At 38.8% G+C, this 22977-nt stretch overlaps 1 protein-coding gene across 8 annotated transcripts in view; it reads right to left on the bottom strand.

Annotated features, from left to right (window-relative positions):
• Positions 1–22977, bottom strand: part of STAT4 (signal transducer and activator of transcription 4) — a 151713-nt gene that overhangs the window by 42744 nt on the left and 85992 nt on the right. For all 8 annotated transcript variants that reach the window (XM_051848344.2, XM_051848343.2, XM_008258842.4 and 5 more), the window contains 2 exons: positions 1945–2043; positions 861–953 (listed from right to left, as the gene is read on the bottom strand). In XM_051848344.2, the coding sequence (XP_051704304.1) occupies positions 861–953; positions 1945–2043 (192 nt within the window). The remainder of the gene's footprint in view (positions 1–860; positions 954–1944; positions 2044–22977) is intronic.

Below are 22977 nucleotides of genomic sequence, written 5' to 3'. Positions count from 1 at the left end.
AAAAGGTTTGTGTCTGCTGCACCACACTTCTTAGGAATTAAAAGGGAAGTTGAGTGGGGTGCAGAAACCCATCTGTGTAACTGATTAACGTGCTTAAATATTCTTACTGTAATAAAATAATGTCTTCCACCATTATACACTTATAGTCAGTACAGCCCTTGTTTTTAACATTACAATGAGCCAAAGTGTTTTCTTTAGGTTCATCTGAGAGCCCGATTCTTTCTTTCCTATATAAACATAGTGGATGAAAGATGTTTATCTTATTAACAAATAGCGGACTGCTAAATCAGAAGCTGAAGGTAAACACTTAGAAATATTATTATTTAGACCATTGGTCCACTATTAGCTTTCACAGTTTATTTAATTCTATGGAATTGCTATTATTTTATATAAAGAACAAAGAAATGAATGTTATGTATGCTTTGGGAAGGAAAATTATCATTCGACCTTATAACATGATGGAAAGCTAGTTTTGTTTAAGAAATCTTCTCTAGATCCATAAAATCAATAAATCTCTAGCCAGGCTGATTAGGAACAGCAACAAAAAATTAACCTAAGTCAAATGAGAAGTGTGACATCACTACAGATTCTATGGATATTCAAAAGACAGTAAAGGAATGTAATGAACAACTTTATAATAATAAAGGCACACTCAAGAAAAAAAAGTCTTATGGCAAAGAAGTTCAAATTGGAGTACAAAACTGCCAAAGAAAGCTTCTCTATACAGAATAGTGTGTGACAGATTATTAGCAAACTTCCCTGTGATTTCTGCAAACATTACTTTTGGGCCCACAGGAGAAAAGCTAACCTTACGGGGAGGTAGCTGGCTGGTTATCTGGTATGTTCAGAGCATCACTCACCTGCACACTGTTTTTAATGGCAGCCACTTTGTGCTCCACATTTCTCTGTCTTTCTGAAACTGAAGAACTTTGTAAAGATTTCTCCAGAGGTCCCTGTTTAAAAAAAAAAAAAAGGGCTTGAAGTTTCACTGATGTTGATAAAGTAGGCTTATGATGAACACAATCTACATAGTGCACACTTCAAACTGAAGTTTGAGTCGATGTGATACAACATACTTCACAATCATTACAAGTAATGCAATAATAAATAAGGTCAGAGTCTGTGAACTCAAGAGGCATCCATAGCCTTGGCAGCTCATGACAAGAACCTCGAGTGATTACTGACATCATAAATAAGAGTGTCAATTGTTAAATCAACAACAGGACTCACTGTGCACTTACTCCCCATGTAGGAGCTCTGTCCTTAATGTGTTGTACTATGTGAATTAATGCTATAACTAGTATTCAAACAGTACTTTATTCTTTGTGTGTCTGTGTGGGTGCAATCCGTTGAAATCTTTACTTCTTTACTTACTATATACTAAGTTGATCTTCTGTATAATAAAGATAATTAAAAATGAATCTTTATGAAGAATGGGATGGGAGAGAGAGTAGATGGGATGGTTTGTGGGTGGGAGGATGGTTATGGGAGGAAAAAGCGCTATAATCCAAAAGTTGTACTTTCACAATTTATATTTATTAAATAAAAGTTTTCAAAAAAAGAATTCATTATCAAAAAAATAAATAAAAATAATGCTATAGAAAACTATTTAATGGTGCAAATAGTGTTAAGGATCAGAGAAAGTTATATAAATACCACATATGAAGAAGCCTCAGAAAGTTCATAGACAGATTACATTATCTTGTAATTCCATTTTCTGTGAAGCTTTCGAGGCTCCTTCATACGTATAAGATTTTTATTGCTTTTACATGCATATAGATGTGTATATATATATTTGTCAAGTCGACCTTGACTGCAAGGGACTGAAAGGGTGGTGGTTACACCAAAGTTGGCAAAAGAAACTGAGTCAGAAGAAAATAATTACTGTTTCAGAAAAATTTGAGCTCAAAGTAATAACAAAATCATGAATTCAGAAAATATTACCTGGACCGGCATGTTGGCTGCAGCCAATATTCTCCTTTCTTCCCTTAGACAATTTGAAATAACTACAGCTACATGCATTGGATTGCCATGAAATTTTCCCTGGGAAAAAAAGTGAGTAAAAACAACATAAAAGTTTAACTATATGCATCATAAAGAAACATCAGTGCTTGGAAATCAACAATAATCCTCCTCAAAACATGAAAATTATTTGAGATTTGTGCTAATAATCTATTCTATTATAAAGCTACAGAAACTCATGCTGTGAACACAGACCTCCCAAAGAATTCATATTGTTCTTTTTATCTTCAAAAGTCACTTTTAACAGCTAAAAATTGCTTTTGGGCAGCTTTTTAGGCAATAACTTGAACATACACTCAAAGGGGGCAATTTACTTTAGACTTATGTCAGGTTTTCGATAAAAGAGTTGCTCCTCCATAAATTGTCATGGACCAGGGTGGTTCCAGCTTTTTTTTTTTAGTTTTGTACTTCATGATTTTAAAGTTTTTCTTTGGCCCATATTTGGTATTGTTAATATTGATTACATTAGTACACTCAGGTGAAACTATACTTCACATTCCAGCAACAGCGTTTCATGACATCAAAGCATATACATATTTTTGTACCAAGGCGAATGGTGCAGATAGGGTAAAGTGATGGCCTGCGGGCCTAATCCAGCCAACAGGTATACTGTGTAAATTAATATTCTGGAATCCCTTAGGAGGGTCATGTAACACCCACTCTCAGTGCCAAGCACGCATTCATCTTACCTGCAAGACCTCTGTAAGTGTCTGAGTTTTCTAACCTTAACTTACAGGATTAATTTGAACATCACCATTGATTTAACTCTATTAGTAGACTTTTCCAAAGGCAGGATTTACAGAAAGCAGCAGACAAATGGAGTTATTTAGTCTCCCTCTACTCTCCTCACTGAAGGAGAGTAGTAGAAAAAAATAATAATCCACAAAATGAAAATCAACAATTAATCCAAAGTAGATTCACAGACTGGTAACTGAAAAATGAGCTTATTGCTGGTAAACACTTTTATGGCTTTGTCTACTGCCACAATTTTATTAGATGAAGCAACTTTAGTTAACACTTCCATTTGTAAAACTTAGAAGAAGCACCAACTATGTGGATTTGACTCTCTTTCAGATTCCAAAGTCTTCTAAAACCCCTTCCTCCCATTAAATTGGAAATCTCAAAAAAGAAAAAAATAATGAATTGACCAAAACTCAGAAGGTAAAGACATAAAAATGATCATATTTAATAAGTAGATACCAAATTTCTGATTTCTGCACATGGACAGTTTCAGATTCTCTCTCATTAGAATTCCTGTTAATTTTCCCAACTAGTGATTTTTTTTTTCAGATAATTTACATTCACTTCTGCAAGAAAAATTTTGTTTTCTCATTTTGCCTTGCATTTATTAAAACTATTCCATTGTTAAAACAAAGAGATTCTTCTAGGGTGGATTTGGAAGCTCTATTATTAATGTAAACTTGACAACTCTCCCCATTTAAGAGCTGGATTCCTTCTAAGACTCCAATAATTACCGATATTTGTTTTTATTTTTCTGACTATTATGGGATATTTCCTTGATCATTCAGATATTATCTTTCAATATTTCTCAATTCTGTAGAACACTTTTTCATTTCCCTTTCTTGAACTTCTTTTCAGATTCACTTTCTCCCCTATTTTGTGAGGTTACAAGATTCATTTTTTTCTCTCTCTCTCTCTCTTTTTTTTTTTTTTTGACAGGCAGAGTGGACAGTGAGAGAGAGAGAGAGAAAGATCTTCCTTTTTCTGCTGGTTCCCCCCTCAATGGCCGCCACGGCCAGCGCACTGTGCTGATCTGAAGCAGGAGCCAGGTGCTTTTCCTTGTCTCCCATGCGGGTGCAGGGCCCAAGCACTTGGGCCATCCTCCACTGCACTCCCAGGCCACAGCAGAGAGCTGGACTGGAAGAGGAGCAACCAGGACAGAATCTGTTGCCCCGACCGGACTAGAACCTGGTGTGCCAGCGCCACAGGTGGGGGATTAGCCTATTGAGCCGCAGCGCTGGCTCATTTTTTCTCATTTTTAAGAGTCAAGAATCAACACTGTTTTCATTCAGGATATCTTTGCATTTTTTTGTGTTTCTCCTAACTTAGTACCTCAGTAAATATTTGAAACGAAAACATCTTATGGAAAACTGATCACTATAGATTCAATACCAGGTTAGCACTTTTATTTTCCTAAGTATCAAAGACATATCAGTAGATACCAAGTATAGAATCCCCAAAATGATGATGACAAAACAACCTAGTAAGTGCATTTTGGTGGAAGGAAGAGAGAGAAAGCCAAGGAGAGAGAAACTGCCCATTTCCTATGGTGTATCAGTCTCTCCTGTTCATGTGTGCTGCAATATCTTCTACTCTTTCCTGTCCTTTCACTGTCTCCTAGTGTCCATAAATAATTTTATAATTTTAATGAAGTCAGACTTCCGAATCTTTTCCTTTCTGCTTAGTGCTCTCCATCACTTAGTTAACAAATCTAAGCTGCAGTCATGGAGATTTCTTCCTATTTGTCTTTTAAAAATATTTTAAAAATTTTTTCATTTTGTTTGAAAGACAGGGAGAGAGATTTAGCTATAGATAGAGATGATAGATTAGAGATGGAGATACACACATAAACAAGACTAGTGTCTGCTAATACTAACTGATAGAATAAAAAAGGGAGAGAACGATCCAACATGGGAAGCGGGATACACAGCAGACTCATAGAATGGCAGATGTCCTAAACAGCACTCTGGCCTCAGAATCAGCCCTTAAGGCATTTGGATCTGGCTGAAGAGCCCATGAGAGTGTTTTAGGCATGGAAAGCCAAGACACTCTGAAAAAAAAAAAAAAAAAAAAAACCTAAATGAAAGATCTCTGTGAGTGAGATCCCAGTAGAAAGAATGGGGCCATCAAAGAAGGAGGTACCTTTCTCTGAAGGGAGGAGAGAACTTCCACTTTGACTATGACCTTGTCTAAATAAGATCGAAGTCGGCGAACTCAAAAGGCTTCCATAGCCTTGGAAACTCATGACAAAAGCCTAGGGAGATTACTGAGGCCATAAACAAGAGTGTCAATTTAACAACTACAACAACAGGAGTCACTGTGCACTTACTCCTCATGTAGGATCTCTGTCCTTAATGTGTTGTTCAATGTGAATTAATGCTATAACTAGTACTGAAACAGTATTTTACACTTTATGTTCTGTGTGGGTGCAAACTGATGAAATCTTTGCTTAATACATACTAAATTGATCTTCTGTATATAAAGAGAATTGAAAATGAATCTTGATGTGAATGGAATGGGAGAGGGAACAGGAGTTGGGAGGGTTGTGGGCAGGAGGGAAGTTATGGGGGGGAAAAGCCATTGTAATCCATAAACTGTTTTTGGAAATTTATATTTGTTAAATAAAAGTTAAAAAAAGAGAGAGATGGAGATAGAGACAGATCTTCCATCCACTGGTTCACTCCCCAAATGCCTGCGACAGCTAGGCCTAGACCAGGCCAAAGCCAGGAACTAAGCACTCTGAGTCTCTCAAGTAGGTGGCAGGGACCCAAACGCTTGAGCCATCACCTACTGCCTCCTCGGTGCTCACTCAAAGGAAGCTGGAATGGACAGCAGAGCCAGGACGCAGCTTGATACGGGAAACAGGCATCACAAGCAGTATCTTAACTGCTGCATAAAACGCCTGCCCCATACTGTCTTTTTAAGTGTCTGCAGTTTTGTAGTTAATGATAATTTACTTTCAGCTCTTGGGATGAGAGGTTCCTTTCACTTTTTTCCTTATGGATACACAGTCGCAATAATATTTGAGCACCCCATTGTTCCACTGCCGCTCTGCTGGCCAGCTCTGTCACAGACCGAAGGTCCCTGCATGAATGGGCTTGTTCTGCACTCCATTCCTTCTTAGGGTTCTCTCTCTCCTTCCTCAACAGATTCTCTTCATTCCCAGAGCTTTATAATAATCGTGATATGAAGTAGAAGAGGTTTCCTTTGCATTTCCCGTATAAAGTATATAATCAACTTGTCAGATCACACACAAACTCATGTTGAGAATTTGAATGGCATTAAATCTTTAGATAAATTTACAGAGGCCTAGCATCTTTATCATCATACTCTAACCTATTTATTTGGGTTTTCTTTAATGTTTTTCTAAACAAATATCCACACAAAGATCTCAAACACCTTGTGTTAGGTTTATTTCTATATAGTTGGTATTATTTTTGATACTGGAATGATTTTTTCCTATTTTTTGTTGATATATGGAATATAATTGACTTTTGTATATTGATTTTTCTTTTTTTTGACAGACAGAGTGGACAGTGAGAGAGAGAGACAGAGAGAAAGGTCTTCCTTTTGCCGTTGGTTCACCCTCCAATGGCCGCCACGGCCAGTGCGCTGCGGCCGGTGCACTGTGCTGATCCGATGGCAGGAGCCAGGTACTTATCCTGGTCTCCCATGGAGTGCAGGACCCAAGCACTTGGGCCATCCTCCACTGCACTCCCGGGCCACAGCAGAGAGCTGGCCTGGAAGAGGGGCAACTGGGACAGAATCCGGCACCCCGACCAGGACTAGAACCCGGTGTGCCGGCGCCGCAAGGCGGAGGATTAGCCTAGTGAGCCATGGCGCCGGCCGTATATTGATTTTTTTAAGATTTATTTATTTATTTGATATTCAGAGTCACATAAAGAGAGGAAGAGACAGAGACAGAGAGAGACAGAGAGACAGAGAGAGAGAAAGAGAGAGATCTCCCATCAGCTACTTCATACCCCAAATGGCCACAATGGCCAGAACTGGGCCAGGCCAAAGCCAGGAGCCAGGAACTTCATCCAGTTCTCTGACATGGGTGCAGGGTCCCAAGCACTCGGGCCATCTTCCGCTGCTTTCCCAGGCACATTATTAGCAGGGAGCTAGACTGGAAGTGGAGCAGCTGGGTCTCAAACTGGCACTGATATGGGATGCTGGCATCGCAGGAGGCTTTTCCTGCTATGCCACAATGCTGGCTCCTGTATATTGATTTTGAGTCCTGCAACCTTGCTAAACTCTTATTGAATCTAATAATATCTTTGTAATATCTCTTAGTAATTCTGAAATTTTATCTGTAGATTTCTTCTGGAAATATTGATAGAATTTCTCTCCTTTTCAATCATCTAATTTCCATCAGGATTTCACTATGAAGAATTATATACATATATTGGTTAATTTTTAACATAAGGACTTTCTAGTTATCTTTTAAAAGTTGATTTCTTGCATAAGTTAATTTTGATCAGAAAACATGCTTTGAAAGACTTCGACTACTTTAAATTTATTGAGAGCTGCTTTGTGGCCCACATTATGGATATTTTGTAAATGCTTCACATGAGTTTGTAAAGAATGTGGATTCAGCAGTTGTTGGTGGCAAATGTTTTATACAGTTTCATTAAACGAAGGTTGTTAAGTGTTTTGTTCAACTTTCTATATCCTTGCTGGTTTTTCTTGCCTTGTCATTTTTATCAGCAATTGAAAGAGGTATGTTAAAATCCACTTGGTGAATTTTTCACCTGAGGTTTTTGTCATACATATTCAGACTAGTTGTACAGGTGTCATATTACTAACGAGTAAAATCTTTCATTACTATGAACTGATTTTTTTTTTTTAACTTTTATTTAATGAATATAAATTTCCAAAGTACAGCTTATGGATTACAATGACTTCCCCCCCCCCCCCAGTAACTTCCCTCCCACCCGCAACCCTCCCCTTTCCCACTCCCTCTCCCCTTCCATTCATATCAAGATTCATTTTCAATTCTCTTTATTTACAGAAGATCGTGAACTGATCTTTATTAATGCTTTTTGCTTCGAAGCAAATACATAAAGTATGACACAATGCTTTTCTTATTTTAAGGGAATTTATTAATACATTCAATTCTCAGGGTCACAGCAAATGTACAATAATTACTACAACACAATTCTCATGTTAATGTGATATTAATACAGAGAACAGATTCAAAGTAGTTCATAGATACAGTTCTAAGAATATATTGATATTTCCCTTGATCCCTCCACTCCCTTTTTCTCCCTCCATCTTCCTTCCTTTGCTCCTTCCTACTTTCTTTTTTTGTTAAATTTATTTATTTGAAAGTCAGAGTTACACAGGGAGAGGACAGGCAGGGAGAGAGAGAGAGAGAGAGAGAGAGAAATCTTCCATCCGATGGTTCACTCCCCAGTTGGCCGCAATGGCCAAGCTGCGCCAATTCGAAGCCAGGAGCCAGGAGCCAGGAGCTTCTTCCGGGTCTCCCATGCGGGTACAGAGGCCCAAGGACTTGGGCCATCTTCTGCTGCTTTCCTAGGCCATAGCAGAGAGCTGGATAGGAAGTGGAGCAGCCAGGTCTCGAACCAGCGCCCATATGGGATGCTGGCACTGCAGGTGGTGGCGTCACCTGCTATGCCACAATGCCGGCCTCTTGAATATCTCTTACACTTAAATTGTCCTCTGGGTCATCAAGGATGTCAGTGATGCATCCTTTCTTTAGAATATGCACAGCAATCTCCTCCAGTGTATTCTGATCTTCCCAGAAGTTCTCAGGAAAAGGCTTTCAGACAAGAAGCAGGACGCACATTCCTTCTCTAAATGGTCCCTACGTGGTTTGTTGACTGAAAGAGCGGTCCGGTCATAAATTCATGATTAACAGCTACATCACCATATTTTCAGATGACACTATTATTTAACTATTCAGACAGATGTCCACGAAATTATCAAGAATTAAAATATATGGGGGCCGGCGCTGTGGCGCACCAGGTTAACGCCCTGGCCTGCAGTGCCGGCATCCCATATGGGTGCCGGTTCTAGACCCGGCTGCTCCACTTTCAATCCAGCTCTCTGCTATGGCCTGGGAAAGCAGTGGAAGGCTCTGACTATCTCCACTGCACCCACGTGGGAGACCTGGAGGAAGCTCCTGGCTCCTGGCTTCAGATCGGTGCAGCTCCAGCCATTGCGGCCATCTGGGGAGTGAACCAGCGGATAGAAGATCTCCTCTCTCTCTCTCTCTCTCTCTGGAACTCTGACTTTCAAATAAATAAATAAATCTTTTTTAAAAAAGAATTAAAATATACGGTAGTTCTCCAGATGTCTGTTTTCAGAAGACTTCAAATTTCTCTTCTATTTGTGCTCAGATTTACTGTTGTGCTTCACTCCCAATAACACCTTTGAAGTTCATATTCTTGGACATCATTTTGCAGTTTAAAGCTAAATATGGTGTCAATTGCTGCAATTATCAGCTAGACATGAGATCACAGTGATATTCTGCCTTTTCACAGCTAAAATCCATGCTCTTGATCCCCTTAGATGTCCTTTTTCGTTGATAGTGTGATTTGAAGTCTTGTCAAGGAAAACCAATCCCCCTTGCACTGCCTATTTGATGAAGCACATATATTCATTCTCCTCAATAGCTTCACGTTGCAAGTGCACTCTGTTCAGTCAGCAGGATGTTTCTGATAAATTGATGCTGTGCATCTTAATGATAATACTGTGAAATGCATGATTTTTTTCCTCCAGGCTCTTATTGTACAGAGATTTTTTTTCATTTTTTATGAGATATTTGACCATTTCTCTTCTCACTGTTTCTTTTTGCATGAAAGGCAATCTTTTTTTACATGGATTTCAGTTATAAATCATAATACAACTTCATCTACTTCATCAACTTCATCTTCCTCTCTTTCTAAAACGCATTTTAGTGTTGCTTTCCAAGAAAATATGAAATTTAAGGTAATTTATCCAGCAACAAATATTTGATTCACAAATGTCAAATTTGTATCCTGCTGGTTTGTTTCCATCCCATTCCATATACCTGACAATTGGTTTTTCAATCTTAAATCATAGTGTTCTATTTTGATTAAATTTTAAAACAGCAATTAAACTCAACATGTGTTGTACCAGCAGTGCACATAATTCAACTGAGGTGACAACAATATGAATAGCTATGACTCAGGTTCACATCACAGGCAATGATGACAACATTGTGAGTGCCACATAGCAACAGCAGTTACAAGGTGTTACTGATTATAAGATGCATTCTGGTTTCAGAGATGTTAAAATGCAGGGAAAAGGTGTCACAGACTCAATGGATACGCTTTTTATTTTGTTTTGCTATTTTATCTGAATTCATTGGCTTCCCTTCAAATTCTCCAGTGTCCTTGCACCTAGTTTCTAAATTTGAGCTGCCATTAAAATGTGACTAGTTCATGTGCTCTTTTTCTTCTAAATGGTTCAAGAAGCATTAGAGAAGAAGTAACGGATGTGAGCAGGTTTAACCAAAATAAACTCCTTCATTCGGGTGGCACAGAGCTTGAGAGGTCACAATTAGATACTCCTTTTGAATTTCTATTCCCAATGATTCTCTTTAAAATGTAAACATATCTGGGAGAGTTAACATCACATTTAAGTAATTTCCTCCATGTGGTGAATGACTTATCAGATGTCATTTTCTGCTGACAGTGATTCTAGAGCTGTAGGGTGAGTATAATGGGTCCCAGGTCAAACAAAGGGAAAAGTTTCAGGAGACTCCTGTACAAGGAACGTAATAACGACGGCGGGGTACATGGGATTCTGAAGAAACACAAAATGAACAACTATCTGAGCTTGGGTTCCTCCCACAATAAAGCCTGGGGCAAGGATTCCAGTGTGGTAGTTAAAGTAGGAGCAGATCCCAGAAAACACAGGTGAGTGAAAAATTGAGACATGGAAGATAAGCCAGGCAAAAATAATATGCTATGAACCATTTTTTCTAAGGCGAGCTGGGAAACGCGGAACTCACTGGGATCTACACAAGGACTTTGGTAACTGCTGTGTTTTTACATCTACTTTTATAATCTGTGGAAGAAAAGTAATACAGATGATACAAGCTGGGATTCTTGATTAAACTAAAATGATAAGGCCCAGGAGATGGGATACCTACTGCTTCTGCTATACCAGATCTTCTGCTAAACACACATTTTTTGATGTCTCATTTTCAAACTACTTGCTACCATATTGCAATCCAAATGTTGATTTTCCTTTCTTTGCATTACCTGTGGGATATGAGGCAATCTGCAGGATACTTCTGGTTGCCAACTAGGTATCTCTCCCTTTATCATCACAACTACTGCTGTTAAGTCATTTTCACTCTTGCTCCTTATCAACATCAGAAACACTGGCCAGTTTCTACATCACAGCATGAACTCAGGTTCAGCTTCTTACTGTTTCTTTCTGTTGTGAGCATGCAATTTTTCTCAATGGCTTCTACCTAAACCTTACCGGAATCCTAAGGATAATTACAAAGCAAAAAACAAAGCAAAACAAAAACAGAAAACTCCACCAAACTGAAGAAGAGCTGACTTAATCGTCTTTAGGGTGATTAAATGGTTAGTCTAATCAATTTAAAAAAGCAGTTGTCTTTTATAATAAAAAAAAAAAATGATCAGCTTGCTAGGAAAGGAAAGGAATGACTTCAACTTGATTAAAAAAAAAGTACCAAAAAAGAATCTACAAGCAATATACTCAAAGATGAGAAACTAGATGCTTTTTTTAAGACTAAGAACAAAGCAGTGATGCCTCATCTCATCACTTCTATTCAGCAGTATAAAGAAAGTAGTAACAAATGCAATAAGGCAAGAAAATGAAATGAAAAGGAGAGAAGCGGTAAAAATTACCTTTGGTTATTAATAGAATGATTGTCTATGTAGAAATCCCAAAGAATAAACCACCAGCACAACCAAAAACTCCCAGAATCAGTAAACCAGAATAGCAAGGCTACAAAATGCAAAATTGATTTACTATAGTCAACTGATTTCCTCCATTCTAGGAATAGAAAACTGGAACTTGCAATTAAAAATACAATACCATTTATAATAGAACAAAAATGCTTACATATAAATGTATTAGTTCCATACAAGGCTATTTGATGAAAATTACAAAAACTTTAAAAATCAATAAAGAATTAAATAAATGGAGAGATACTACACATTCGTAGATAAGAAGATTCAATAATATTATCAAAATATCAATTATTCTCAACTTATCCATTGATTCAAAGAAATCCCAACCAAAATTCTATCAGGTTATTTTGTAGATTACTGATTCTAAGTTTATTTGCAGAGGCAAAAGCTGCAGGATGCCACAATATTGAAGGAGAAAATCAGAGTTAGAGGACTGATATTAGTCAACTTTAGAAATTACTGCAAAACGAAAGTAATCCAGACCGTGGTATCAGCAAATGAATAAACAAATAGATCAATGAATCAGAATGGACATCCCAAAATAGGATCATATAAATATACTCACTAGTTCTTTGATAAAGGTCTTTTTTCAAGATTTATTTATTTATTTTGAAAGAGTTACACAGAGAGCGGGAGAGACAGAGAAAGAGAGATCTTCCAGCTTCTGGTTTACTCCTCACATGGTCCCAACCGCCAGCGCAGAGCCAGGCTGAAACCAGGAGCCAGGATCTTCATCTGGGTCTCCCACAAGGTTGACAGAGGCCCAAACACTTGGACCATCTTCTGCTGCTTTTCCCAGGCCGTTGGTGGGGAGCTGGATAACAAGCAGAGCATCCAGGACATGGACTGGTGCTCTATGGGACGCCAGCATGGCAGGAAGCAGCTGAATCGGTTGCGCCACATGCTGGTCCCCAAAAAAGTTTTTTTTTTTTTTTAAATGACGCTGGTACAGCCAGATTTCCAAATGAAAACATATAGACACAGATCTTAGGTCCTTCATGAAAATTAGCTTAAAGGGGGACTACAGACCTAAATCCACAATGCAAAACTCTAAGACCCCTTAGAAGACAACACAGGAGAAAATCAATCTAGATGACTTTGGGTTTGATGGTGACTTTTTAGGTAAAACTAAAAGGCATATTCCGTGAATGAATAATTGATTAGCTTGATTTTTTTAACATTAAAAATCTCTGCTCTGCAAAAGACACTGTTTAAGGAATGAAAAGGAGGCCGGCACCGCAGCTCACTTGGCTAATCCTCCACCTGCGACACCGCCACCCCAGGGTTCTAGTCCCGGTTGGGGCACCGGTTCTATCCCGGTTGCTCCTCTTCCAGTCCAGCTTTCTGCTGTGACCTGGGAAGGCAGTGGAGGATGACCCAAGAGCTTGGGCCCTGCACCCACATGAGAGACCAGGAGGAAGCACCTGGCTCCTGGCTTCAGATCAGCACAGTGCGCCAGCCCTAACGGTCATTTGCAGGGTGAACCAACAGAAGGAAGACCTTTTTCCCTGTCTCTGTCTCTCACTGTCTAACTCTGCCTGTCAAAAAAAAAAAAAAAAAAGGAATGAAAAGGCAAGTCATAGACTTGGTGAAATCATTTGCAAACAACATGTCTGAAAAGAGGTTGTTATCTATAATATGAGAAGACCTTTAAAACTCAACCATAAGAAAACAAACCCAGTTTTAAAATGGACAAAGCACTTTAACAGATGTCTCACCTAAGATTTACAGATGGTAAATAAGCATATGAAAAGGTGTTCCACAGAATACATTATTGGAAAAATGTGACAGTGAGGAACCATTTACACCTAGAATAGCCAAAATTCAAAACACTGACAACATAAAATGCTAGTGGTGGGGCTGGCATCATGGTGCAGTGGGCTGACACAGCTTGCAGTGTTGGTATCCCATTACAAAGTGCTGATTCAAGTCCTGACTGCTGCACTTTCAATCCAGCTCCCTGACAATGTGCCTGGGAAGGCAGCAGCAGATTGCCCAAGTATTTAGGCACCTGCTACCCAGGTGGGAGACCTAGATGGAGTTCCAGGCTCCCGGTTTTGGCCTGGCCCAGACCTGCCTGTTGTGACCACTTGTGGAGTGAATCAGAAGATGGAAGACTCTCCCCCCACCCCCTTTATCTTACACTATGTCACTCTGTCTTTCAAATAAATAAATGATTCTTTTTAGCAAAACGCTAATGAGTATGTGGGGCAACAGAAACTCTCATTCATGCTGGTGGGAATAATAACTAATACAGCCATTTTTGAAATCAGTGTGGCAGTGTCTTCTAAGAGTAAAGATATTCTTACCATTTGATCCACCAGCCACAATCCTTGGTATTTACCCAAAGGAGTGGAAAGCCCATCTCTACATAAAAACCTCACAGGTGTGTTTATAGCAGCTTTATTCTAACTGCTGAAATTTGGAAGCAGCCAAGATGTTCTTTAATAGATGAAGAGATAAATAAAATGTGTTACAGCCAGATGACAGAATATTGTTCAATTCTAAAAGTAAATGAGGTATCAAACCATGAAGATACAGAGGAAACTTGCATGCATATCACTATGTAAAAGAAGTCAATTTGAAAAGGCTGTATATGGTATGATTCTAACAATATGACATTTAGGAAAAGTTAAAGCTATGGGTTCAGTAAAAAGGTTATAGGTGCCAGAGGTTCGAGGAGAGGGAGAGAGGGAAGGGGGAAAGAATAGATTGAGAACAGGTGATTTTCAGGGCAACTGTTCTGCGTGATGCTATGAGGGTGGAAACACGACTTAATGCATCTATTGAAGCTTGTAGAACTGTGTAACACTAGAGTTAGCCCCAGTGTAAATTATGGACTTTGGTTAATAAGATTTAATAATGATGCATCAGCTGTAACAAATATACTACACCAATGCAAGTCACAGGGGAAAATGGTGTGGGGTGCTGGGGTGGGAGTGGCGGGAAGGCTAAAAGAGTATATGAGAACTCTGTACTTTCCGTTCCATTTTTCAGTAAATTAAAACTGCCTTAAAAATAAATCATTTTAAAAAATTGTCTCACTGAAGCTACAGTTCTCAACTAACCTCCTTATGTGATTCTCTGTGCCAGAAATAAATGAATTCAAATGAATGTAGTTGCTTGCCTCCTGCACTAAAAAGTTGGCTTTAAATTCTCTCACCACAATGAAAGTTTTCTTGATTAAAAAGAAGTTTAGATTCTCAAATGACATATAGTATTAATGCCCTATTAATATGCATGCTAATAATAATACATCTATGCTCAACTAGCTAGAAATTGGCTGCAATATAAATAGTTGTCAGCTTTTTAAAAATATAGCTATTTTATTTATTTATTTATTTTTAAAGCTTTTATTTAATGAATACAAATTTCATATGTACAGCTTTTATGAATATAGTGTTTCTTCTCTCCATTCCCGCCCTCCTACCCCCACTCCCATCCCACTTCCTACTCCCTCTCCCATTCCATTTTTCATTAAGATTTGTTTTTAATTAACTTTATATACAGAAGACCAACTCTATACTAAGTAAAGATTTCAACAGTTTGCACACATACACACACACAATGTAAAAAGTACTGTTTGAGAACAAGTTTTACAGTTAACTCTCATAGTACATTTCATTATGGACAGAAGTCCTACATGGGGAGTAAGTGAACAGTGACTTCTGTTGTTAATTTAACAATTAACACTCTTCATTATGACATCAGTGATCATCGAAGGCTCTTGCCATGAAATGCCAAGGCTACGGAAGCCTTTTGTGACCACAAATTCCGTCAGTATTTAGACAAGGCCATAAGCAAAGTGGAAGTTTTTTCCTCCCTTCAGAGAAAAACACATCCTTCTTTGATGGCCCCTTCTTTCCACTGGGGTCTCATTCTCATAGATCCTTCATGCAGGATATTTTTTTCCACAGTGTCTTGGCTTTCCAGGCCTGCATTGCTCTCATGGACTTTTCAGCTACATCCAAATGCCTTAAGGGCTGATTCTGAGGTCAGAGTGTTACTTAAAGCGATTGTCATTCTATAAGTCTTCAGCTTATTTTTTTAAAGATAATTTTTTTTAAGTTTTGTTATTTATTTGAAAGATAGAATTACAGAGATAGGCAGAAAGATAGAGAAAGAGAATATCTTCCATCTTCTGGTTCACTCCCCAAATTGCCACAACCTGGCCAAAGCTAGGAACCAGAATCTTCTTTCAGGTCTCCCATGTGCATTAGGGGCACAAGAACGTGGGCCATCTTCTGCTGCATTCCTAGGTGCATCAGTAGGGAGATGGAATGGAAGTGAGGCAGCCAGGACTCAAATGGGCACCCATATGGTATACTGGCCATAGGACCAGCCCCTACAGAACATTTCTTAAAGGCATCAAATATGTCTTCTGTGAATTCTGAGTATGCTCCCTGCACAATGTTCTTGTCTGCAAAGACTTAACCCATCCTACGCTGGCCTGAAAAACCACTGGATTGCCCCCTCTATGCACAAAGTCAGAGGACCTGGGTTTGTGGCTCAGTTATTGGCTGTGTGACTTGGCTAAGTCACATCTTCATCTTCACTGCTTTAATTACACTATTGGTTGGGACAGTGATTCTTGTCATTCATTACAGAGTCATTGTGAGAAGGGTGACAGACAACTGAGAGGAGCTTTGTAACTTGCAAATAGTTTTCTGCCTTGCCTCAAAGGGGTGTTAGGAAAGTTTAAAGCTCATAAATGGTAAATCAATAAAAACAGAACATAAAAATCTTCCTATTGATTTCACAGAAATGACCACAGTTGGTTATAATAAAGCCACTGAAGTAAGACTGAGTTGTGTTCCAGGAAATATACTTACAAAATGAATTTAAAAGCAACTCCCAAAAAATGGAGACAGTGTACTTGGGGGTTATCAAAACACTAGATGGTGGGGACTTTTCTGGTATTTCTTTAGGACTAACTTGCACACACACAAGTACACCGAAAACTGCCTTGCATAAAAATTAACCCCTGGGATCAGTGCTGTGGCGTAGTAGGTTAAGCCTCAGATTTTTCTTTTTGAGGCAGAGTTTTTTTTTTATTTGACAGGTAGAATTTTAGACAGTGAAAGGGAGTCAGAGACAAAGGTCTTCCTTCCATTGGTTCACCCCCAAGTGGCCGCTATGGCCGGCGTGTTGCGGCTGCGCTCTGCGCTGATGTAAAGCCAGGAGCCAGGTGCTTCCTCCTGGTCTCCCATGCAGGTGCAGGGCCCAAGCACTTGGGCCATCCTCCACTGCTCTCCCGGGCCACAGTAGAGAGCTGGACTGGAAGAGGGGCAACCAGGACTAGAACCCGGCGCCCATAAGGAATGTTGGCGCCGCAGGCAGAGGATTAACCAAGTGAGCCATGGCGCCAGCCCTGAGGCAGAGGTTTTTATACTACTGGCTTTGAAAATTTGTCACGGAGGTGGAAAGAGAGGATGAGCCCAATCAGTCCATTATGGTGAACAAAATTCAGCACTCAGGGCTGGCGCTGTGGCATAGCAGATAAAGTTACCACCTGCAGTGCCGGCATCCCATATGGGTGCCAGTTTGGGTCCTGGCTTCTCCATTTCCCATCCAGCTCCCTGTTAATGAACCTGGGAAAGCTGTGGAAGATGTCCCAAGTGCTTGGAACCCTGTACCCATGTGGGAAACCTGGAAGAAGCTCCTGATTCCTGGCTTTGGACTGGCACAGCTCTGGCCATTATGGCTAGTTGGAGAGTCAACCAGCAGATGGAAGACCTCTCTGTCTCTGTCTCTCTCTCCCTTTCCCTCTCCCTCTCTCTCTGTATTTCAAATAAATAAGTAAATAAATCAATCTATTAATTAAGAGAAAAATAAGCTGCCTAATTCAAAAGCAGAAAAGAGCAAGGTAGATGCTAACAGACTCTACATATCATTGATTTTTGAACACACTAATATAACATAGCCTGTCATTTACTAACCACATATTATGTACAGATTGCTTTAAGAGCTTGGTTTGTATACTGACAACAGTGCTTCCAAGGTGTGAGGACACCTTGAAAAGTTTGTGGAAAATGAATTAAAAGTTAAGTATTTGCTGGTGCAAAATAATTTTGAAGTCCATGCATAGTTTTTTCATGGTACACCTTTTCCATGATTATTTGACGGTCCCCCATCTGCATGGATTTCAAAATTTTTGGTACCAAGATAAATCTTTTAATTTCATTTTCTATGAGCTGTTTAATGTACCATCATATATATTAGGAAGCCCAGCGGTTATTTGTGAAAAAATCATAGAACTAAGAATCCAAAGAAAATAAAATCTTCAAATCTAGGTGTATCTCATTCCACAACCTATGAATTTTCAAATTATCTTTTTTTTATAAAACTTATTCCTTTTTTTTTTTACATTCAACCAGATTTCATGAGCCACTGCTTCATTTAATTTTATTTTCCCTGGAAATTACACATAAATATATATTACAACTGTTCAGGAGTATTCATTATGTATGGAACCTCAAGACAGGTACAGTGACAAAACAGACAAACTAGTAGGAAATAACCTGTTTTTAATTATAAAACCATGAAGTCACTTTTCCCAAGACAATTTTGGTCTTGCCACCCCTGGCGGTTCTACCTGCCCGTCCTGTAGTATCCCTGCACACTCTAGCATGGAGTGCCAACGAGGCAAGACCCTGACTGTTCTTTACTCCTGGCATTTCTCAGAGTTGTATTCGCAACAAGCAACCTTGAAGAGAGGTAATGTCTCCACCCAGCCAAAGAGCAGTCTTACTTCCTGAGACATAAAGGCAGTGAAAATTCACTGTTCCTCACTTACAATGCAACCAACTGAATTGGACACCCATGATAGACCCACTGTCACCCCAACAGAACTTGGGGCACAAGAGAACGGAGGCAAATGAACACAAAAGCACTGATTAGGTGCTTCTTGCTATAAGTTAAGAAAGCCTTTATCTCTGTTCCAGAAGTCTTACGTCTTTTCCTAGCACCCATGAAAAGGTAAAAAACAAACTCGTTGGCTTACAAGAAAAATAAAATCCCAGGTCCTGCACAGTTCTTGATATCCACTTGTGTTGTAAAACTTATCACATAGCATTTCCCTGTTTTATATCTGAGTCTGTTTCTGTATTGAATCTTCCAAAAAGCAGTGACTGGTCGTCTTCAAAAACCATCTTGAAACAGCTCTCTTCTTAAAGGAATCTCACACAAATCCTTACCAAATGATCAAATGAGAGGATAAGGAAATTATAATTCCTTCTGAACCAAGAGAAAGAGGGGCAAAAGCATATTTTCTCTCTGTTGGTAAGGATCTTTGTCTTTAAATTATTTTTCAAGTTTCTGTTAGTTATTTGTCTCTAGTAGCTACAAAGATAGGAAACTGGAATCCTGAGAGGAAGAAGAAAACAGCATTTGTAATAACCCCCTGAGGACGGCAATTTCACTTGTCAGAGGCCGGAGGGGCCTTCATCCAGCACCACTGGTAGTGAGGCTGCCTTGGGGAGAACAGTGGTCCTCCCAGTGGGCATGGTGCTTGGAGTCACCTGCTCACTGATGGTAAAGGAATCTGTGTCCTTCCCTTAAGTCTTGTAGGATCATTTCAGTCAGCCATTCATTCTGCCTCTACTAATAACAACGAATATGCCACTGGCATTATTAGAATTGTAGATAAGATAACAACAAAAGAAAATATACTATTAAACTAAATGTCGGTAAAGAAGGTATACAAATACTTCTTACTGATAGTATGATTGTGTTTGAGTATGTAGGTAAAAAGACTCAAAAAAAATGTCTAGAATGAATATCCAAAGAGGACACACGAATTTTCTCTATACTGGCAATAAGGATTTAGAACTGGAAACAGGCAAAATGTTGCATCCAAAATAATGAGGCAAATACTTTTTATTTTATTATGAATAAATTTAGCAAGTAAGATACAAGTCTTATCTGAATTTAACTAGGGTCATACTGCAAACTTTATACAAGGTCCGAGAAGGCATGAATTAAAAACAACAAATTCTAGAATGTGGGACTGAGTATCACAAAATATGTTAATTGTCTCAAAATGCATTTAATGCAATTGAAGCTTGCCTCCCTAGGGTTGCCTTTAGAGGGTTTTGGGTTGAAGAATAGATTCGGTGAAGTGATCTGAAAGTTTATACAGAAGAACAATGTCTGACGTAGCTAAGAAAATTACAACAGATAATTTTTCAGTACTTAAAATATATCAGGGAAATTTAAATTTCTAAGTGTGCTGTTTTGCTTCATTTAATCTTTTTTAAAAAAGATTTACTTATTTATTTGAAAGGCGGAGCTTCAGAGAGACAGAGGCAGAGGCAGAGAGAGAAACAAGAGACAGAGGTCCTACATCCACTGGTTCACTCCCCAGATGGCTGCAGCAGTTGAAGCTGGGCTGATCCGAAGCCAGGAGCCTAGAGCTTCTTCCGGGTCTCCCACATGGGTACAGGGTTTCAAGGACTTGGGCCATCCTCCACTGCTTTCCCAGGCCATAGCAGAGAACTAGATTGGAAGTGGAGCAGCGAGACGTGAACCAGCATGCATATGGGATGCTGGCACTGTAGGCTATGGCTTTACCTGCTATGCCACAGTGTTGGCCTTGCTTCATTTAATCTTCACAACCATTTTGTGATAAATGCTTTCTTCCCAATTTTACAGATAAATTGAGGGAGAGGTGTTAAGTAACTTTAAACCAGAATTCAATTTCACAACAGAGTGTTGGATTGCCTTTAACCAATTAACCACTAGTCACTGTCTCCAAGCTGGGAGTTGAACTTGTTTTACAAGATATAATATATATTATAAAGCCACTATAACCAATAACACTTATATATATATATACACACACACACACAAACACACACAAATATACAATACACACACACATATAACTACATTAATAGAGGCTAATGAGGAGTTGTGGGAAAATACTATATAAGAAAAATTAACAGCAAAAGTGGTATGTAAATATTTAAATGCTTACATAAAAATCTTGCTTATATAGTTTATCAATCTAGAAGAAAAAGTTAGACCTCCATATAACGAATCCTATGCAGATTAAAGACTTACCTTTTAAAGACCATTAAAATAAAATGTAGGAAAACATGTAATCACACAGTTGGGGAGAATTTTTAAACCAAGGTAAGTCCCCTCTCCAGAAAAAATCCAAAAAAGATTGACTTTTTTTTGCTACCTTTAAATGTTTTTATTTTTTTTGGTATGTGGAAATGATATCATAAAGCCAAAAGATACAAGATAGACCGAGGAAAGAGTAAGTAATTCATAGGAAAGAATTATTAATATATGGAAGATCTTTAAAGTACTATCATTAATATACATGAAGTTGATGAGAAAGCCCCATAGAATGAAGTAAATGGGAAATTCTCCAGAGTACATTGAACTGTGGGAAAGGATGTTTAGCCTCAGATATAAAAATTTTATTCAAGTAAAAAGCGAGAAATTTTCCAAAAGTGAGTTTGGCAAACATGAAAAAGAGTGATGAAATCTACCGTTAATGAAGATAAGGGAAAGAGAGTCCTCATACACTTTGCTGATGGGAATGTGAATTTTACAACTTCTTCAAAGAGCAATCTCACAGTATTGATTAAAATTTAAAATGTTTATACTTTTGATGTGAAACCATTTTCAAGGAATCTATACCATAAAAATAAAAGAACTATCCCATAGTAATATTTGTGCAAGGCTGTTTGCTGCAACACAGTTTATGGTGGAAGTAAAGTGCTCGCTTAATAGAGGAACAGCTCTATAACCTGGAACATCTACATTGCACACCATTTTCTACTATTGAAATGAAGGGGTTTTTGTGAAGAAAAGTTTGGAAAGCAGGGGTAGGCTTTTGACCTTGCGTTTAAGACTCTGGTGAAGACATCCATGACCCACATTGGAGTCCTGGGTTCCACTATTGGACCTCAACTCCTTGCTTCTGGCTCCCAGCCCTGGTTTCATTCCAGCTTCTTGCTAATGCATACTCTGGGAGGCAGTAGATTGATGGCTTAAGTGACTGGGTCCCTGCCAGATTGAGTTCTAGGCTCCCAGCTGGCCCAGCCCAGCTGTTGTGGGCATAAAAGGAATCAACTAGGAGAAGGGAGCTCTTTATCTCTCTGCCTCTGGAACAAATAATGAAATATATTTTTTTTTGAAAATTGGGAATGCAGAGATTAGTAATTTCATTTTTATAGAAGACAAAATCCTGACTTCATCATTTATAAAATTCTATAAACATACACATACATTTTGTGTGTGTGTGTGTGTGTGTTTTGACAGGCAGAGTTAGACAGTGAGAGAGAGAGAAACAGAGAGAAAGGTCTTCCTTCTGTTGGTTCACCCCCCAAATAACCGCTACGGCTGGCGCGCTGCACAGATCTGAAGCCAGGAGCTATGAGAGCATAAATCACAAATTTTTCCATTTTAATTTAATTATGCAACTGCAAATATTGATAAGAGTGAACACTTGGTTGTTAACACTGATTTCTTTGACAGTAATGATGTGGATGAAGGTCAGGCAAAAAGAAGTGGGAAGAGAAGGAGTCTCTAAGAAAAAAACAGACTTTGGCCAGCACCGTGGCTCACTAGGCTAATCCTCCGCCTGCGGCGCCAGCACCTCGGGTTCTAGTCCTGGTTGGGGTGCCGGTTCTGTCCTGGTTGCTCCTCTTCCAGTCCAGCTCTCTGCTGTGGCCTGGGAAGGCAGTGGAGGATGGCCCAAGTGCTTGGGCTCTGCGCCCGCGTGGCAGACCAGGAGGAAGCAGCTGGCTCCTGGCTTTGGATCTGCACAGCGCCGGCCATTTTGGGGGGTGAACCAATGGAAAAGGAAGACCTTTCTCTCTGTCTCTCTCTGTCTAACTTTGCCTGTCAAAAAAAAAAAAAAAAAAAGAAAAAAGAAAAGAAAAGAAAAGAAAAAAACAGACTTTACTATATGACCTACTTTATGGAAAATTATATGAATGTTAATGCACTCATATACTTTTGCACTGTAAAAGTACAAAAATATGGGTAGGCAAAATGTTGATGATGGTTATCTTATTTTATTGGAATTTCGGGGGATTTTTTTTCTTTCTTCTTAGACATCTTCTTCATTATCATTTGAATTTTTCCAAAGTTTTGCGTTATTTAAGCAATTGGAAAAATTATAAAGGTATTTTCATCATAAAAATTCCATTGGTAAAAATATTTTAATTAACTGACATCATATGCAAAAATTAGCAAATTAGAACTCCTAAAGCAAGGAGTGGAAAAATCATTCCAATCTGAAGAAAAA

This window comes from Oryctolagus cuniculus, chromosome 3 (genome assembly GCF_964237555.1).
Source record: "Oryctolagus cuniculus chromosome 3, mOryCun1.1, whole genome shotgun sequence".
Lineage (NCBI taxonomy): Eukaryota > Metazoa > Chordata > Mammalia > Lagomorpha > Leporidae > Oryctolagus > Oryctolagus cuniculus.
Note: the sequence above shows the minus strand (reverse complement) of the source record. Positions and strands in the feature narration are given on the sequence as shown.